Genomic DNA, 19138 nt, shown 5'->3' with positions numbered 1-19138 from the left:
GACGGCGGCGGGGCACGTGACCGGGCGGGCGTCCGCGCTTTACGGCGCCGCGCGACAGTTCCCGGTGCTGTGCCCTGAGCTCGCCATGGCGTCGGGCAGCGGGGTAGGTGCTGCTGCCGGGGCTGTCCTCCGGGTCGGGGCTGCCCACGGAGTGTGGGCTGCCGGCCGCTCGGCCGCCCCCGCTGCTCCTCCCGGGCTTGGCAGGGCCGGGGGCAGGGCCGCGCCGCGCTCGGAGCCGCTGCCAGGCCGCGGGATGAGGGATGTGGCGGGGCCGGGGGTGCCGCGGTGGGCAAGTGTGTGTGGGGTGGGAGGGGGCTCATCCCTGCTCTTTACACCTCTGTGAGTGGGCGGTGGGAGGTTTGGGTTCCCCTGAGAGGCCCCGATACCTTCAGGGCTGGAAGTGGGGTGGTCCCACGGCGATCCCGCCCACCAGCGAAGTCGTGGAGTCGCCATCCCTGGAGGTGTTCGAGACACGGCGGAACGTGGCACTCAGCGCCCTGGTCTAGTTGGCACGGTGGTGTTGGGTCATAGGTTGGACTCGATGATCTCAGAGGACTTTTTCAAATCGCAGCGGTTCTCTGATCCTCCCATCCTAGGGCCAGACCTCCGCCTGTCCCAGCCAGGGGGCATGAGGAGACTGAGCTGCCTCAGCCCCCGGGGTGGAGATGCCCACCCACCTCCAGCCCCCTGGGAGAGACCCCACCAATCCCCAGGGGCTGGGCGATGGCTCATGGAGGTGGCTCCTTCCCTTCCCTCCCCAGGGAAAGGGTTGTCTTTTTCCTGTCCTGGTGGAGAAACCTCTCTCTGCAACTCCCTGACAGGAAGGTGCAGCTAGGTGGGGGTCGGGCTCTGCTCCCAGGCAACCAGTGACAGGATGAGAGGAAACAGCCTCAAAAGTTGCACTAGGGGAGGTTTAGGTTGGAAATCAGGAGGAGTTTTTTCCCAGAAAGCGTTGTCCAGCATTGGAAGGGGCTGTCCAGGGAGGTGCTGGAGTCACTATCCCTGGAGGTGTTTAAGGAATGACTGGGTGTGCCACTCAGTGCTCTGGGCTGAGTCACAAGGTGGGGATCTGTCGCAGCTTGGACTTGATGTTCTTGGAGGTCTTTTTCAACCTCAGTGATTCTGTGAATGCTAAAATGGGATGGGTAAGGTAGACGCTGCCTGACTGGAGAGCCAGGCTGTTTGAACACCTCCAGTGACATCCCAAAGCTGTCAGCAGCACGGGGACTGTGTTTTTGAGGGGTTTTGGCCCATCTTTCCTTCCTTGAGCCCATTTACTGAGAAGTGAGGCACTGGCACTGCCCAGAGAAGCTGTGGCTGCCCCATCCCTGGAAACGTTCAAGGCCAGGTTGAATGGGGCTTGGAGCAAACTGGGATAGTGAAAGGTGTCCCTACCCTTGACAGGGGGGTGGGACTGGATGATCTTCAAGGTTCCTTCTAATCCAAACCATTCCAGGATTCATTCCATGAAGTGAGCAGTGCTGGGGGAGGTCAGGAGCAGGATGTCTGCCCGTGAAGGAGGTGGAGCCTGTGGTTTATTGCCAGCTGAGAATTCCTGTTGGATTGAGCCCAGCTGGAGACTCCTGTATCATTTAATAGGCTTTGCTGCTGATACTGGGCAGATCATTGGTGTCCCTCTCCAGAGAGAACAGGAGGCTTGTCACCCAAAACCAGCTCTGAAATAAAGATTTTGGGGCTTGCAGCCCCACTGCTTCCACCAGAGCAATTCAGAAACATCCCTTCAAATATTGTCCAACCAAGATTTTGTCACGCAGTTTAGTTTAATTTCTTTCCCCACGCCTGGATGAGGCAGATTGGTAAAAGAGCTGCAAAAGACTCTTTTCCTTTTATTACAACAGGAGAGAGAAGCAGCTAATAAACCTCCCCCTCTGCAGGCTCCCACCAGCTACGATTTGTGATAATGCCTGGCATGCAGGAGAGTCTGGAAAATACCCCCAAACGTTAATTTACACTCAGTGATATTTTCTTTTCTTTTGCTCAGGGTGGTTAATAAAACCTGTTACGACATCCTTAAAGTGCTTAAGAAGCTCTGGGAATAAATGAGAATTTTTCTACGCCTCCCCAAGGCATTTTCATCCCTATCAGTAGTTGTTCGTTCCATTTGAAGGATTGCCAGAGGAGAGAACTTTAAATGGCTGTGCTGCTGCTGTAGCTCCAAATGGGATTTGTGTCCTTTGGATTGTGATTGGATTCTCGATTTGGCTGAACGGAGAAGGCGGTGGGGTGTGGGGGGGGTCCTTCTCTCCCGGAGGTGTTTTTAAATACATCTTGTCCTTTCTTTAATGTGAAACTGAGAGGCTCTCCCTGCCGTGCTGAGGGAAATGCAGCTCTATCCAAAGGGGAGTTATCTGCTCAGGAAATTCAGGAAGTGGCTGAGTGGAACCGTGACTGATCCCGAGTGCAGGGGCCTGAGCTGCAGATGGGGCAAACGCTGGGAAGAGCTTGAACTGGTTTGGTCAGAGTGGATGTGAGTGGAATAGGACTTCTTGCCCAATCACTTCTGCCCTCTGCATTGGGGACTGGGTGAAAAGCCACCCAAAAAAGTAGTCTTTGTATTCTTCAATGCCAGCTTCACCTGAATTCAGCCTATCTTCATGCACATGCTGTGTCCAGCTCCAGGGCCCCAGCACAGGAAAGACATGGACCTATTGGAGTGAGCCCAGAGGAGGCCATGGATATGCTCCAAGGGCTGCTATGGAGACTGGGGGTGTTCAGCCTGGGGAAGACTGAACACCAGTCTCTGTCCAGGGAGACCTTGGAGCCCCTTCTAGTGCCTAAAGGGGCTCCAAGCGAGCTGGAAAAGGACTTTGAACAAGGGCATGGAATGACAGGACAAGGGGGAATGGCTTCCCAGTGCCAGAGGGCAGGGCTGGATGGGATATTGGGAAGGAATTGTTCCCTGGGAGGGTGGGCAGGCCCTGGCACAGGGTGCCCAGAGCAGCTGGGGCTGCCCCATCCCTGGAAGTGTTCAAGGCCAGGTTGGATGGGGCTTGGAGCAGCCTGGGATAGTGGAAGGTGTCCCTGCCCATGGCAGGGGGTGTGGAACAAGATGATCTTTAAGGTCCCTTCAACCCAAATCATTCCAGGATTCTATTAAAGTTCCTGTCCCTGCCAGATAGTTCTGTGGAGCTCCCAAAGGGCCAGCATGCCTTGGAGGTGTTTCTGCCCTTCCCTGTGTGAAGCTGCAGGAGCAGGACAGCAAAACCTGTGGATTTTGTACAGGTGCTTCCCTGGTACCTCCAAGCCCTGCCTTGACAGACAGGGTTTCAGAGCTTGTTCTGGTTTGCTTGTACATGTGCTCGCTTGGAAATCCCACACTGGTGCCTGTGATTTCATGGCAAACTCGGCACTTTGATGCCTGTAACACACTGCTGAGAGCAGACAGGCACAGCCTTCCCTGCTCCTGCAGTGTAATCAAACTCTATAGCTCAGGCTGTGTTTTACAGCTTCTTTGTCTGACATTGCAACTTGGGTTCTTTTGACTTCTGGAAGGAGGTGTAATCCTACTGCTGTGTTTGTCGGGGGATGCTTCCCAGGCCTTAGATCAAGCTGTTTCAATCCCATTCGAGTCTGCTTTTCAAGGCAAAAGCCTGGATGATCATCTCAGGAGTTGTTAAGATTAACTCATTTCTTCTTTCAGTGCTCTGAAATTATTCTAGTAGTAGCTAGAGGCATGCTGAGAGTGATTATCTTAAACCACATCCATAATTCCTAGATGGAAGACAGAGAACGTGGGGATATAATATAATTCTCCTAATTTACTGCACTGACCTCACAGGCCAAGTGATTCCACCTCTTTACCCCTTCAGAGGTGATCAGACTGTATAACAAATGTTAATGAACTTTGTTTCTCTCCCAGACCAAGAACCTGGACTTCCGCCGGAAGTGGGACAAGGATGAGTATGAGAAACTTGCAGAGAAGCGGCTCACGGAGGAGAGAGAAAAGAAAGATGGTGAGTAGTGTGCTGGCTGTGCTGAATTGGCAGTGAGGCTCCCAAACCCCTGGAGTTTGGGAGGGAGAGAGCCATGAGAAGTCAAGTCCCGAAGGGAAAGAGCTGGCTTGCTCCTATCCTTACTCCTGTGTTTGCCACTGAGTATAATTTTTTGACAAAAGAAATTAGTGAGAATTTTTCCAGGGGCTGACTCTTCTTTGGGGAAGGAGGGGAACAATCAGCTGCTGGAAACAAGATCTCAGAATATGACTCAGGTCAGAGCTGGAGATACCTCAGAGATGTACCTGGTTCTAATAGGAACCAGGAAACAGTGAGCAGGAAATTATATCCTTTACTGATTTAAAAACAAAGGTGCATTTTCTGCATGAATTAGGCAGTCCCAATTACCCAGCAGGCCCCTCTTCACCAAGGGGAACATGAAATCCAGCATGTCAAGCTTGACCTTTTGTTTGTGTTTTAGGCAAACCCGCTCAGCCCGTCAAAAGGGAACTTCTGCGGCACCGAGACTACAAAGTGGACCTGGAATCCAAGCTGGGGAAAACCATTGTCATCACCAAAACTACCCCTCAGTCAGAGATGGGAGGGTAGGCTGTGGTCTTGTTGAAGTCTCAGAGTCATGCTGGTTAGACTGGGAAGCTATGACACAGCAGGGACCCCTCAAAGGGCACCAGGAGCTGGTGTCCTTTTCTATTTGGAGCCTGGGATGGTGGGGCTGCATTTTTCTACACCTAAATTGTGTCTCCTGGGGTAACATATGGAAGACACCCAGCAGGCTGAGCCCCTTTGGACATTATTCCTTGGTGTCAGTGTCGCCCACCTGTAGGACCAACAGAGGCAGATCTCTGCTGCCTGCTTGGGTTTCTTTAGCCAGGCCTGCTTGCACTGAGACCAGGACTGCTGCTAATTTGGATTTCTGTGCACCAGGAATGGGAAAAACATCCAGACAACTGTTCTTAGGAATGGTGTTGGGCCACTGTTTGTGTGGATCGTGTTCCACCACAGTCTGAAAGGGTTCTGAGCTCACCCTAAGCCATCAAGAGCGTGAAAAGAATGTGTTGAGTTTGTGTTACCTCAGGAATGAGTCTGTTAGTGTCTCCCTGGGCAGTAGTGCCAGGGAGATGTGCAGCCGTGGACAGCATCCAAGGATGGCAGTTCAGGCCCTGGCTGGACTTTTGCAGCAGCTCTTAAGATGGGCAGAAAGCACTACTGTGCTCATCAGGGACTTGCTCTGTGAGGTGATAGGGATGGTAGCGCTTACCTTGCAGCCAGGTGAGAGGCTGTGGCATGGAAACCTGGGCTAGTGGCCAACCCTGCCTTGGGGGAGGGCAGGCTGTGTCACAAAGTCCATCCCACCCAGTGGGGTGTGACTGGAAGGGGAAGATGCTGTGGCTGGTGTCTTGCAGAGCAGCTCAGAATTTGATTTCTATCATATCAGAGGGGCATCAGCTTAAGGGTTGGTACCTCCATGGCAGCCCTGTCCATCGGGGTGTGTCCTCACTGGGGCCCTCTTGTCTTGGAGAAGTGTCCAGGTGACATTCAGATTGTCTCAGGCAGCTGTTCTGTGGGTTGAGCTTTGTCTCATACTTTGGGGTTCATTTTTCCTGTCTCTCCTGACAGGTATTACTGTAATGTATGTGACTGCGTGGTGAAAGATTCCATTAACTTCTTGGATCACATCAATGGCAAAAAACGTAAGGACCATTTCTTTGCCTCATTGGAGGGTTGGTTGAGTTGGAGGGACTGTTCCTTTTGTCACCCATGTCTGAGGGCGGAACACTTATCCATGGATCAGGGAGCTTAGGGGATCAGGATGCAGAAGCTCGTTATGAGAGCTGTGGAGGTGCTGCCCTGATCTCCTGACACCTTCCAGAGTGCTGGACCACTTTTGTGGAATAAGCCCAGCAGAAACACTGGTTGGTGTACTCTGGTTGGTGGACATATTTTCCCCACCCATCATGTGATGTTTTCTCATGCTGTGAGAAACCCAGGGTCAGCAAATCCTGGAATAGTTTGGGTTGGAAGGAACCCTCAGAGGTCATCTAGTCCACCCCACAAATCATGATGTCTCCTCTGTAAATCTGGAGAGAGGCTTTTTACAGCACTGAAACTGTAAAGAAGTACTTAGATAAGTAAAAGGTCTGGGACTGGCCCATTTTTGCGTCAGAAACTTCTCTTTCTAGATATTGAGTATAAAGCTCAGAACTGGCTGGTGCCTGAGCTCCAGAGTATGGATCAGGCCTTGTGAGGATGGAGGCAGAGGATGAGTGAAGGCAGGAGTGGGGCAGTTTGACCCTGGAGCTGTGTCCAGCAGTGTGGTGGTGGTGGTGTCCTGTACCTCACTCTTCTTCTTGTCTCCACTTTGTGATGATGCAGTTAAGTCAAGATAAGGACAAGGGGAAAGAACTCCCAGTTTATCAGTCCATTCCCGTAATGTGTTTAACCTGGAAAAGAGGGCTATACCCTCGTTGACCTGACTGTGGGTATTGCTTCTTGACATGTTCAGAGAGTGGGGAATGTACAGAAAGTAAAGGAGCAGCAGGACAAACTGACACACTTTGCTCCTGCTCATGAAGGTGTTTTTGGCTCCTTGTAGAAGTCAGAAAATGACCCCTTTACAAGTAGGCAGGGATGAGTGTGCTCCAGACTTGCACATGGGGCTGTTTGAGAATAGGAGGTTCAGAAGAAACCTGAGGACTGGTTTTCTGTAGCTCAGAAAAGAAAACACGGTGTTGTAATAATGTGTGCTTTTATGTGAACGGGGGGAAGGTGCTTACGTGCCTTGTTTGACATGCCTTGTTGGGAGATTAGCAAGAAGTTCATTTGAGAGAATCTGGAATCAAAAATCCTGGCATGGCTGTGTGGATGGGCATGAGATGCAGGGTTGAGCTGGGGTTGGAAAGTGGCTGATTGCACAGTACCTTAGTATGAGTGTGTCTGGGAACTTTTAAACCAGCCCATAAATCTGGCTCAAACCTGCTTGTTCTTGGCAGCCCTTTTACTAATTTCTGGTGTGTAGTTTAATCTTCCAAGTGTTGCTGCATCCCTCGGACAAACCTGTGCACGGCTGCTGGAGTGAACAGGCTGTTTGGATCCACTCAGGAATGTGGGTTGGAGACATTTCTGGGGGTGGCTCCATCAGCACAGGCTTACCCACAAGTGAAAAACTGTGAATCTGCTCTAAAGAGCTACTGAATCAGAGGCCTGACTTTGTATTCTCTGCTTTAGCTAGGAATGTCCTGTGTAATCAGGATCTCTGAGTGCCACTCATGTCTTGTTTAGCATCACCCACAGCTGAGAGATGCCAGCCTGTCAGTTTTATTCTGGCTCCTTTTTCAACACTCCAACCCTTTTTTATTCCACTGGTCCAAGATTTCCTGAAACATCAGAGCACCAACATGACAGGGAGCATCCAAATAAGGAACCTTTAAAGAATAGTCTGTGTTCTTGTTACAAGCAGTCTTTGGATTGTTGTGGCCCTCTTGTATGGGTTATCGTATGCCCCTAAAGCCCACCTCTCCCACCTAAGAAATCCTTAGTCTGGCCCTGGAAGCTGCTTTGAGGGGATGGATGACAGGCAGGAAGATGGTGCTGTGGTGTTTAAATCGGGATCAGGGATGGAGGCTTTGTGCAGAACACTGAAGTGTTGCTGAGCACTGCTGATTCCACTGCTGTTCTCCAGACCAGAGGAATCTGGGCATGTCCATGCGGGTGGAGCGTTCCACGCTGGACCAGGTGAAGAAACGCTTTGAGGTGAACAAGAAGAAGATGGAGGAGAAGCAGAAGGACTATGACTTTGAGGAGAGGATGAAGGAACTCCGTGAGGAGGTGAGTCTGGGCAACAACTGAGGAAGCAAAGCTCCCCAGAAACATGTTTTGGGGCCAAATCAACCCTGCTTCCTAGTCTTGTTCCTCAGAAGTGTTGTTCTTGGTAGCGTGGGCTTCTCATCTGCTCCTATGAGTGGGGTTTGTTTCTTTGCTTTTGAAAAGTTTGTATTGCTGTCCCTGGAAACGCTTTTCCCCTCTTTCTGTGCGAGGATAACTTTTGATGGTTCAGATTTCCACTGAGAACAGCATAAGCCCATTTTTTGTCTCCCACTGGTTGTGTTGGAACTTGTGTGGTCTGGTAGCAGGTCTGCATCTTCATCCATTATCTTCCACAGTTCTTAGGATTGCTGGAATCCCCCTCCACATGGCACTTGCTTCTGTGTGGCCTCCCCAAGTGTAGAAGGGCTTTGTGAGTGGTATGGTGTGGTGGGAGATGTGTGAGGAGATAATAAAAGCAGATTTCTCTCAAAACTGGGGCTTAGGTGTTAATAAACACAAAAATCAAGTTTAATTGAAGACCCAACAAAGGTCTGGCAGCTGAGAAGCTTCTATGGCTGCTTCTCCTCTATCAGCAGCGACATAACCCAAGGTTATAAATCACTGCCTGTTGGAGTCTCCCTGCCCAAGCCCTGAGCTTTGCTTCACCACAGGGGAGCTCTTCAGGGTACTCACAGAGCAGCCCCATGCTCTGCTCTCAGGCAGGATGTGGTGCTGCTGAGCCCCATCCATTTAAGGGATAGGAGGGAGGTGCCCCAGTAGCAAAGGGAGTGCTGTGGGTTGAAAAGCTGCTGCCAGTCAATGGATGGCAAGAAGGAAATCAGCAGCAACTCCTGGTGTAGCTTTCTCCAGGGCACAGCTGTGTGTCAGGGGCTGTGGTACAGCAGATGGTGATGAGAAGGGTGGGAGCAGTTGCTAAGTTGGGAGCTGAAGCCATCCTTCGGTGTCACCCGGTACAAACCTGGCTCCATTCCAGGGCTCATGATCCTCATAGAGCAAAACACTTTGATTAGAGCAGCGCAAACTCTTTGATGCCAAAACCCCCCTCAAAGCTGCTCAGAGCTTCGGCTTCTGTTCCAGTGAGCAGCTGTCACTCAGCCAGGCTGGGAGCCAACAGGCATCACAGTCACTGGCATGAAGCGTTGGACAAGGGAATGGCCTCCTGCTTTTAAACCAGCTCCTTCTTGCCTCAGCCTTAATTCCAGGCAAAACTTGTGATGTTTGCTCAGAAAAGAGTTTCATAATGCTTCCTTTTGTCAATTTGTATATGTGGCTCTGCTCTTGGCCTGGGACATGGGGTGGTCTGGATTCACTGGTAAACTTCCTCCTTGAAGACTGCAGGCCAGGATTTCTGCTGTTCGTTTATTTCCTCAGGCACAACTTGGCAGCTGTGGGCAGGATTTGTGTTAACTGTGCAGTACCTGGTGTCTCAAAACTCCTTCAGCTCAGGAGGTGCAAATTGTTTTGCTGTTGTGTCCCTTGCTGCAGGAGGAGAAGGCCAAAGCCTACAAGAAGGAGAAGCAGAGAGAGAAGAAGAGGCGGGCGGAGGAAGATCTGACCTTTGAAGAGGATGATGAAATGGCAGCTGTGATGGGTTTCTCTGGTTTTGGCTCAACCAAAAAGAACCACTGAGCAGCTCCGGACTCTCCTCTTTCCTAAACAGCTTGTTTTTACCCAGGGAACTCTGGATAACACTTCAAAGACTTGATTGAGGACTTGTATGTAAATCTCCCAGTAGAAGTTGGCTGGAAGAGTTGAAAAGCAATTCCATGCTCTACCTGTGCTGCAGATCAAGCTCTGCCTCTCATTAGCTTCCCTTCTCCTTCTGTGTCCTAGATCTGGCTGCTCAGCTGCTCTGTGGCCGTGTGTGTGCAGGGAAGTGCTCTGTTGGGTACATTTTTTTTGTCAATAAAGTGCAGCCATTCTGCACAGTTGGCCTGGTTCAGGACTAATCTAGTTGTCAACCAGGCCCTACTTGTCACCCAGGCTGTGTTTGAGATGCTGGAGGGAGTCAGTTGCTTTTAGGCTCATAATGGAAGGAAATGCGCCACAGTAAGCAGTGTGAGAGGTGCATCTTTATGGCTTGTGCTGAGCAGAGCTGGTGGCTGCATGGAGTCTGGATTGCTGAAACTTTCCTGTGTGTTTTATCTGCAAGGGAGACTTCCCTCATTTTCTTTGTGTTTGATCCCATAATTTCAGTATGTTTAAGGTAGGGGAGAAATTCCTCCCCATGACTGGTCTAGGATACAGCCAATGAAAGAAAGTTGTGTACAATTTGCCAGAAATAAATGGAACGTTTTAATTGGCCCTTTGGTGGGAATTTGATGCCTTCTTTATTTTGAGAACTTCTATTTCCCACTGAGAAGAGCTGCTGGTGTCTCCCAGCAACACAAAGCTGGGATAGCCTTCTGGGGACCCCAATGGTGGCAGAGGCAAGCTGTGTGCCCTCCTCTCCTGGCTCAGCTCCCAGCTGCCCTAGGCAGGCCACTGCCATCATTCTTAGCTTTTTAAAGTAATTCTGGAGATGGGTGTAAGAATATGGATGGGGAAGGGAGTTCAGGGCTGGGACCTTGCTTCCCATCAGGCAGTCCAAGACAGGCTGGGCTGTGTTCCAGATTTTACCAGTCTTAGTATATTAAGGGCCATTTTTTTCCTGTCTACTGGCTGTCAGTGTCTTTTCACCTCTGCCTCCCCCTAAATCCACTTCATTTCTGCTTTTATTTACCTCAGTCAAACCTTGTGTGACTCATTTCCATCTGCAGTTAGGATTTATATTTTGCATGGCTGGGTTTTCGTAGCTCTGTCTCGCTCTCCTCTCTCTTTTTATGTATATTGATGAAATCCTTGTGCTTGCCCTTCTCCGTGCTCGTATGAAATTTCCAGCCTGGGGAAGGCTGCAGTATTTAGCCTGCTCTTTCTAATACATCTAGAACAAATCCTGTAATGTTGTGCTGCTGTTTTAATTCCTTAATCTTAGCCTGCTGACAGCTTCATTGCCTCAGGTCTTTCCGCTTCAATTCAGATTATAATCCCCGTTGAAGATGCTATTGAAATGATATATAGCCAGTCAGATACAGCTGTCCTTGGAGGTTTGACCCTTTTAACTTGGCAATCCTTTGACTTCGGCTCTCTGAACACACGGGCTGGGAGGGCAACTTTCATTCCAGCCACGTTCCTAGCGCTGTTCAGGCTGCAGCACGTGGCTCTGGCTGAATGGGAGAGCGGAGACGCTCGCGCCTTTGTGCCCTCCGGGGTGCGAAAGGGATGCTGCCGTGGTTTCATACACATTAAAAGTTTAGGATGTTTCAGAGAAGATTTAACAGCAGCCATTTTATTCCAGCCACCAGCTTTGCAGACACCCAGCCCCTCAACGCAGCCATTCAGTTGGCACTGCTGAGAAGGGGGCAGAGGCTGCCCCACAGCCCCCATCTTTTCCAGCTTGTGACCTTGGAGCCAGTGACTGCTGTCTTGGTTTTCCCACGGTGTATCCTGATGTTCTTGTCCATCCTGGCACACCCAAGCGGTGAGGTGTGAAATGGGCAGCCTCACAAAAACCTTCCTGGGGTGGTGGTGAGGTTTGCACGGCCTCCTGCCACTTGGCCCTGCCCATCCCTGCCTGCTGTTCCTGGTCCCTGCAAGAAAGGGAGGAAATCCCTCCACAGTGCAGTGCTTTCATTAATGAGATTCCTCTTTGGTGTAAAGCCTGTCCCCAAGCCCATCCCGAGGCCACCTGCACCCTGGGGGCCAAAGCCCCAGCTCCAGCTCCCTGTGCTGGGGCTGCTCGCGCCAGGGGAGCGCAGCTCTTTGTCTCGGCAGCTTGCTGGGAGCAGTGGTGTGTGCGGCAGCAGATACAAGCTCCTGCTGGATTCCCAGCAGCGGGAGCTGCCTCTAGCCAAGGATGAAAAGCTGGTTTCATGGGAGGAAATAATATTTAGAGAAGAGACAGATAACATTCCCTGTACCAGCCATGTTAACTCTTTGCTCCCACGGCTGCTTAGCGAGGTGTTAACCCCTGGCTCTCAGCCCTCAGTGCTGGAGCAGTGGTTCTCCATGACTCTTTGTTAGCACTCACCATCTCCATGTTGAATTTAAGGTGCTGGATGTGCCCGTATGGGTCAGGACTTGGGGTTTTACTTGGAGGTGGAGAACACCCAGTTCTGCAGCTTTCCTCCTCACCAGTGAACAGGGCCAGGGTGCTCTGCCCCTACTGGTTCTCATTAGCTCTTCCACAAATTAGAACTGGGATCTGGTGGAGTAAGGAGAGACATTTTGCATGGTTTGCTCATCCAGGCTGGGATGTCCTGCCTGCTCTCAACCTGAAAGTGCTTTGAGGTGCCTGGAGCCACCTTGGTGCTTGTTCGCAGTGCCTGGGCAGAGGTGCAAGTTGCTCGTGACCTGTGGCTTGGAGGACCTGGAGGAAGGCTGGGGACTGTGCTCAGCTTGAACTGGCCTCCCTTGCCTCCATCCCACTAAATATTGATGGCAGTGTTTGGGTGTCACAGCAGACCCCAGAAAAAACACAAATCTCTCTTGCCACCTCCACTTCCTCTTTCCCAGACCTCTTCCCTGGCCTCATCCTGGGATGAAGGGCTGAGGCCTCATGGAGGGGCTGAGCACGAATACCCCGCTGCTCTTCTTTCTTCCCTTCCTGGGCACCCTGGGAGGCTTCTGGGCACTTCCTCAACCCTGCCCTCTCTTGCTGATCCACCTTGCCCTCACTCTCCTCGCATCCTGCGTGGGACTAGATGAGCAGCAGCAGCAGCATTCCCACCATCCCAGTAAAATGACTGGGACCAGGGACCTGAAGTGATTCTGGAGAAGGCGTCCCAGCCTGGCTCTGTGTGTTACCCTGTCTGGGCTAGCTGAATCATTCCCTGTGACTTTATTAGCAGAAAGACCTGTCTTTCCAGTGATTTACACCAGTTTTACATCCTGAAAGATTTAAACGCTTGGCAGGAGCTCCAGTCCTCCCACTGCTCAGGCCACAAGCTACTGCTGCCCCAGTTAGGCAGGCATTCCTGCCATTTCCCAACGTTAAAGCTAAACAACATCCATAGGCAATATCCCTGGAAACCCTCCCTCCTGCCTGGATTTGATCTGGTGCAGTGGCGCTGGGAGTCTGTGCCACCAACCCCTGCTCTGTTGAAGCTCCTGGGTCTCCCACACTCCCATCAGTCAACCTGCTGTGGCACCATCCCACACAACTCCAGAGCCAGTATTCCTGCACCCTCCCAGCTCTATGGACACTGAGAGCCACCTGGATCAGTCAATGCTTGGCCCAATCTGTATCCTGTCCTGCTTTCCTCATGTGGGGGGAACAAGGGCCCGCAGGGGAGAATCTGATCTGTGCAAGGGCAAAGGTTCAGCCCCTGGTGTTGCTGCAAAAGGGAATAGGAATCATAGGATCCTGGAATAGTTTGGGTTGGAAGGGACCTTGGAGATCAGCCAGTTCCACCCCCTGCCATGGGCAGGGACCCCTTCCACTAGACCAGATTGCTCCAAGCCCCATCCAACCTGGCCTTGAACCCTTCCAGGGATGGAGCAGCCACAGCTCCTCTGGGCATTGGTTCAGGAAGGGGTGGGAGGCAGAGATAGGGTGAGGTGAAGATTTGTAGAGGGGAAAATCCCTGGGCTGAGAGGTATTTGCTTCCCATCTGGAGCTTGGATGGGAAACTTGGATGCCTGTTTCAGCAAAAAGGATCGAGCTAGGAGCCACAGACACACACAGTGAAGTGGTGCTTGGCCTGGAGACCTCAGCAGGTTGGGCCATACTCCACACACTCAATTTCTGGGGCTGAGCCAGCTCAGGCCACAGATGGGACCAAGAGGGAACAAACAGGGCTCTTGAGTGTTCCAAACTGGGAGGAAGGAGACAACCCCAGTGCCTCCCCCATCCCTGTCAGGTCTGTTGCTGCATCCAGGTTGGAGGGTTGCTGGATGGATGGTTTCTGCTGGGCTCGGTGTGGAGCTCCTGAGCACAAGGGAGGCTTTACTTTGTTGTAAGTGAAGTACAAAACCATCACCAGCCAGAGAACAAACAGCTCCAGGCTGGAGAGGGAGCAGGGAGAGGGAGATGGGGAGGAGCAGGAGGAGCATGGGGACGGGGCATCCACAGGAGGTTTTTCAGGGACTTGTGATCTCAGAGCAAATTTCTGCTGTTGGCTGCGCACCAGTGGCACCATTTCACCAACTCATGCGTGCCTCCCCATCGCCAGCTCCGCAGTGCTGAGCGCCTCGGGGGGGTCAGGGCCGCTCTGCGGAGGGCTGCGGGAATATGGTCCCTGCTCGGAGAGCGTGTGATCTGCCAGGCAGCCCGGGAGCCCCGGGGACACTGCCATGCCTTTGTTCCTCCTTCTCTTTCTTTTCCACCTTCAGATTTTTTTCCCCTCTGCTTCCAGCTGCATATGCAGCACTCCCCCCCCCCTTTCCACCCACAGTTCCTGTCTTGATTTTCCTTCCCCTGTGCAAATATGTGTTCCTTAGGCTCCTTCTCCTCCCTGCCCAGCTCCCCCCATCAGTGTTGCCTTCCCAAAGTTCTTTTTTTTCCCTTCTCCCTCTTTTCCCACAGGCCTGCTTCATTCCTTCTCCTTCCTGCTTCTCTCCCCTTCCCTCCAGCCTCTCGGGCTCCCGTTCACTCACTCTGTCTCCCCTTCTCTGACAGTTTGGGGGAAATCTGTCTGTGTCAACACACAAATTCCATTATTTATTGGCTGAGTGGAGCAGGGTCCTACACTCGTCTGTAATTGTCTCCAGATCAAAGCGGCTGCTGATGGCAGCTTTGCCTTCTCGCAGCAGAACACCACCCCCAGCTTCCAGCTCCCCATCCTCCCGGGGGAGTCGGGTGCGTGTGCGTTGACACCCTCGATGACTGATCTCTCAGACAGAGAGGAAAGAAGTAGGGCTGGTGGGGGAGAAAAGGGAGACCTGGAGGATCTGCAAAGCTCCCAGGAGAAGATGGGGATGGTGGGGTGTGTCTCAGGGGGACAGAGTCCCTGGCATGGACCAGGGGAGAGTGGGAAGGTAGAGGTGGTCCCTATCCTGGGAATAGAGACAGAGAAATGAAGTGAAAGAAGGGACAGGGAAGCAGGAAACATCCCCATATCTGCCCAGGACTGGAAGAATTAGGATTTTAGAAATGGGGATAAAGGAGGACATGCCTTTTCCTGCAATTCCCTTCTGAAACCACCAACCTATCCCAGGGATGTGGGACTTCAATGTGAACTGCAGGCACACAGTTTTTGTTTGAGTGTTGCAAGATGCCTGAGGGGAGAGGAATCATCCACTCCAACTTCTGCCCCTTGGCCTCCTCACTGGGGTCCCAGCTTCAACATGAGTAGAAGAGCTGCAGTGGTTTCTTTGCTGAGGGAGGTGAGATCAATCAGAACCCCTCTTCCCAGGCCCAGTCTTCCCATTTTATCATGATACACTGGGGAGCTTGGGAGTCTTTTGTTCCACGTGGATCTGCAGACACCAAAAGACACAGACCCCATTGAAAATCCTGACAGCTTGATCCCCTCTCACTGCCCAATACACGAAGCTGTCAGGCTCAGGCCATGGCTCTGCATTCCTTCTAACTGTCCAAAGCATTTCCTCCTGGTAACACCTCCCTGGCCCTACCATCATTTCTCCTCTGGTTTCTTTCTGCACAGAGTTCAGGCAGTTTCACTTACACTTCTCCCTGTGAGGTATTGCTCCAAGCCTTAAATCAGTTTTTTAACCTTTCAGAACTTCAAGCACAGGTGTTGTGCGTAATATTCCAACACCAGTCACACTGATGCCTGACAGAGGAGAGGTGTCACCTCCTCTCTCACAAAGCTTCTGCTCTTCCCCCATGCAGTCATCACACTGTTGCCCACCTTTCTTTCCTGCTCACTGATCCCCATTCCTTAGTCCTTCCCAGCAGAAAGGAAACATTCCCTCAGGACATTTTAGGTAAACCTTCTAAGAGGATGCCCACAACAAAATGAGTAGTCCCAGCTCTCAGGATAATGGGGACACATCCCTTCGCTTTTGCTTTGGGTCCCGAGTGTCTTACTTCAAGTTGAACAAGACACCAGCCATGAGAACAGCTCCTTTGGCAGCTTGGGTTTGCAAGAAATTCCCCCCCTCCAGAGCAGGAGGGGTGACCTGGCTTCCTGAGCTGCCATTGAAGTCTGTGTCCTACAAGGAGTCAGAACTGCCTCCCCCAGAGGCTGAGCAGGACTGGGCCCCATGTCCTGAAAATGCTCAAAAGGAGGTGACAGCTACAGAGGTCTGCTCAGAGCTGAGCCTGTGTTCAGCTTCCACCTATCCCAGAAGGGACTGGGGGAGTTGTCCCCATGTGTGGCTGGCCAAGAAAGTCAAGGGCCTTCCACCAGTAGTGAGCCTTGAATTGGTCACCTCAGCTACATCTTCTCACCTACAAACCCCCTGGAACACATACCTGGTACAAAATTTCTTCCTGCACCGCTGCAGAGGAAGAGGAGGGTGCTAAGCAACTCCAGCACCTTGCAGAGCAAAGCCCATGGACAAGGACTTCCAGTAGGAATAGAGTCCCGGCATCCTTCGTTGCTCCATCCACCCCTGGGCATGGTGCCTGTGAAGAGAAGTGGCTCCTGACAAATCTGGGACCTGTGCTCTGGAAGGCTGGGCTCTCTGGGCAGCTCTTTCCCTTGCCTTGGTGACCTGCTCACCTCTGCTCAGTGACTGGGACTTTCCGGGTTCACAAGGGTTTCGTTCTCTTGGGACATCTGGAGGATCCTGGGGTATCCCTACTCAGAACTAGATTGTGCAGCTCAGAAGGATCTGCAGGATGACAATCCCCTCCCCAGTCTGGTCCCTGTGACAGTGTTTTACCACCCTCATGGTAAAGATTTTTCCTTAATAAGAATTTCCTTTCTACAGCTCATGCCCTTACTTTCTCATCCTGTCCCTGAAAGGAGATGGGCATGTGTCATATCTTGCATCCCAGCACACAAGGGCAGGCAGAGTGCCCACCAGCCCTGATAAACATGCCAAAATGGCCACCATCCCCTTCAGGGCATGGGTTTTCCTCCCAAGGGAAGGCAGGGAACCAAAGCTTTGGAGCGGAAGAAGCACTGGTGAGGGCATCCTGCTGCAGAGAGCGTTGTGGCTTCACAGACCAAAGCCCCAGCACCTGACCCTACAGAAGCAACCCCAGAGTGACTTCCCAGCTGCAGGGCCAGGGCTGCTCTCATTCCCACCAGGAGACCCCCCGCCTTCCACTGCGGTTGCCCTCTTGGGCACCACAAACTATAACTGCTCCCGCTTGGAGCGAGAAGGGAGCAGCGAAGCCACATGCACGGCTGGGCAGACGGGCGCCCTGGGGAGCTGGGGGAAGGGCTGTGTGTGGTCTGGCAGGGACAGCGTTTCTTGCAGCCCCTTCTGCTGCCCCAGCACGCAGCAGGCAGGAAAATGGAGTGACAGTGGTGGCTGGGCAAGGTTTAGTGCCCACAGGCAGCTGAGTGATGGTCCCCCCCCAGTCCTTTGCTCTCTGCATGACTTTTCCAAGGCAGTTCAACCTGCGGCATCTCCTCCTACATCCCACCCTGATCTCTCCGTCTGGCCTTGCCAAGGCACATCAGTGCTGACCTGCGGCAACTGGCCACCCGCCCGCCTGTGCCAAGACATCTCAGACAGACATACCCCCTTCTAGCTTCCAGCATTTTCCAAAAACAAGCTCCCAGCCGCATCCTGATTCCCTACCCAGAGAGAACAGGGCTGGCAGCTGAACACTCCTCTGCACCACAAGAGGGGCCTTAAAATCTACAGGATACAAAGCAGGGTGTTAGCGGTGCACTGTGCCCACTCCATCCCCCCCATCCTGCTGCTCACCCTCCTCTGCTCTGTTCCCCCAAAAAAGGCTCTTCTTTGGATTCCTCATCCCTCTGCAGCACCCCCAGCCTGTGCCATTTCCTTCAGGAAAGGGATCCTTGGAACAAGTCTGTGCTCCCTCTCAAGGCCAACCCCTCCTCCCCGCTGCGTTTGACCTTGGTCCCCTGGAATCATGGGGTCTGGGAGGGAAGCAGGAAGAGACTGCAAGGTCTGGGGAGATGAGGAAAAGGAACAGAATGGGGCTATCCTATGACCTCCGTTAGGGGAGGGAAGCAAGAGGGGACATGACAGGGTTCCCCCGGCCCCCCCCAAGGAAGCAGCGAGGAAGATGTTTGGGGGTGGGGGGTGCATTACCAAGCAGAGCTGAAGAAGGGCGGGAAGGACCGGGCAGGGAGTCGGGGAGTCTCGGATCTTGCCGGTGCACCTGGGGGAGAAGGAGGTGATGGTGAATATTTTACTCTAAATCAAACAATAGGACCAGAGCCGCTCCAATGATTTTGCAAGAATGCATTTGGTCGGAGACGGGGGAAGGACTGGAGGGAATGAAATAAGACCCCCGAAAATTTCTGTGTCCCGTTTCACCCCCACCCTCAATCCCCCTCTGGCCTGAGCAGCACTCGAGGCGGCTCCCGGAGGAGCGCTATCCACTCCATCCCACCTCCGGGGTCTCAGCCCCGGGAGGGCTGGGCGGCGATGGAAAGAGGGGCGGGGGGCGTGCGGGGGGGCGCAAATCGGGGATTGGGGGGGGATTAGAAAGAAACAGATCGGGGCGGGGGTGACAACGACGCCGCCAGGGGTGGTCTTGGCGTGGGAGATGGCGCGGGGGACAGGCTGGCAGTGACCGGCGCTGCCGATGCAGGCTGGGCTTCACTTACCGGGAGCCGTCCCGATTTCACCCGTGAGCAGCACGAGCCCACGCGTGCCCCAGGCGCTCCGATCCTTCCACCTGCCCGCCCCTGCCAGCCCTCCTTCCCGAACCGAGACCCCACGAGCGCGGCACGTCCCGCGTGGGTCTCGCTGCGCTCCCAGGGACAAAATCCTTTTCCCAGCCCGACAAACCCCTCCAGCTCCGCCGCCTCCTGCCTCCTCCGGTCTCCCGGTCGCCCCTGGATCCTGCTTCCCACTCGGCTCCCCGTAGGGAGCAAGGTGGGGGGAGCGGTTGGGGCCGGCGGTTCCCTTCCCAACGGGGACCGGCAAGCAGAGACAAAGGCGGTGAAATATCAGTGCCCGGCTAAAGCCGCTCCGAGCCCCTTCGAGCCTTTAACTAGATCGTTAGGGGATTATCCGCACCCTGAGCAGCCGCGGGGCGGGGGCAGCGGCCGCCCCGTCCCGTTACCGAGCGCCCCGGGGACGGCGACGGTGGGAGACGACGCACGGAGCTGGCCGGGCGCGGCGGCGGCTGGAGACGGGTCTGCGGGGAGAACGGATCGGCCAGCGGAGGGACCGTGAGCGGTACCGGGGTGGGGAGGGGACGGGGGGGCGCAGGGGACGCCGTCTGTCGCGCTTTG

General features: G+C 53.2%; 1 protein-coding gene across 1 annotated transcript; it reads left to right on the top strand.

Annotated features, from left to right (window-relative positions):
* ZMAT2 (zinc finger matrin-type 2) lies at positions 1-10737 on the top strand. Its single transcript, XM_039559456.1, has 6 exons — positions 1-103; positions 3881-3974; positions 4435-4558; positions 5592-5665; positions 7654-7799; positions 9285-10737. Exons 1-6 carry the CDS (start codon positions 86-88, stop codon positions 9426-9428), a joined length of 600 nt encoding a protein of 199 aa, XP_039415390.1. The 5' UTR covers positions 1-85; the 3' UTR covers positions 9429-10737.
* Positions 10738-19138: the final 8401 nt, after the last annotated feature.

This window comes from Corvus cornix, chromosome 13, assembly GCF_000738735.6.
Source record: "Corvus cornix cornix isolate S_Up_H32 chromosome 13, ASM73873v5, whole genome shotgun sequence".
NCBI classification, from domain to species: Eukaryota; Metazoa; Chordata; class Aves; order Passeriformes; family Corvidae; genus Corvus; species Corvus cornix.
Note: the sequence above shows the minus strand (reverse complement) of the source record. Positions and strands in the feature narration are given on the sequence as shown.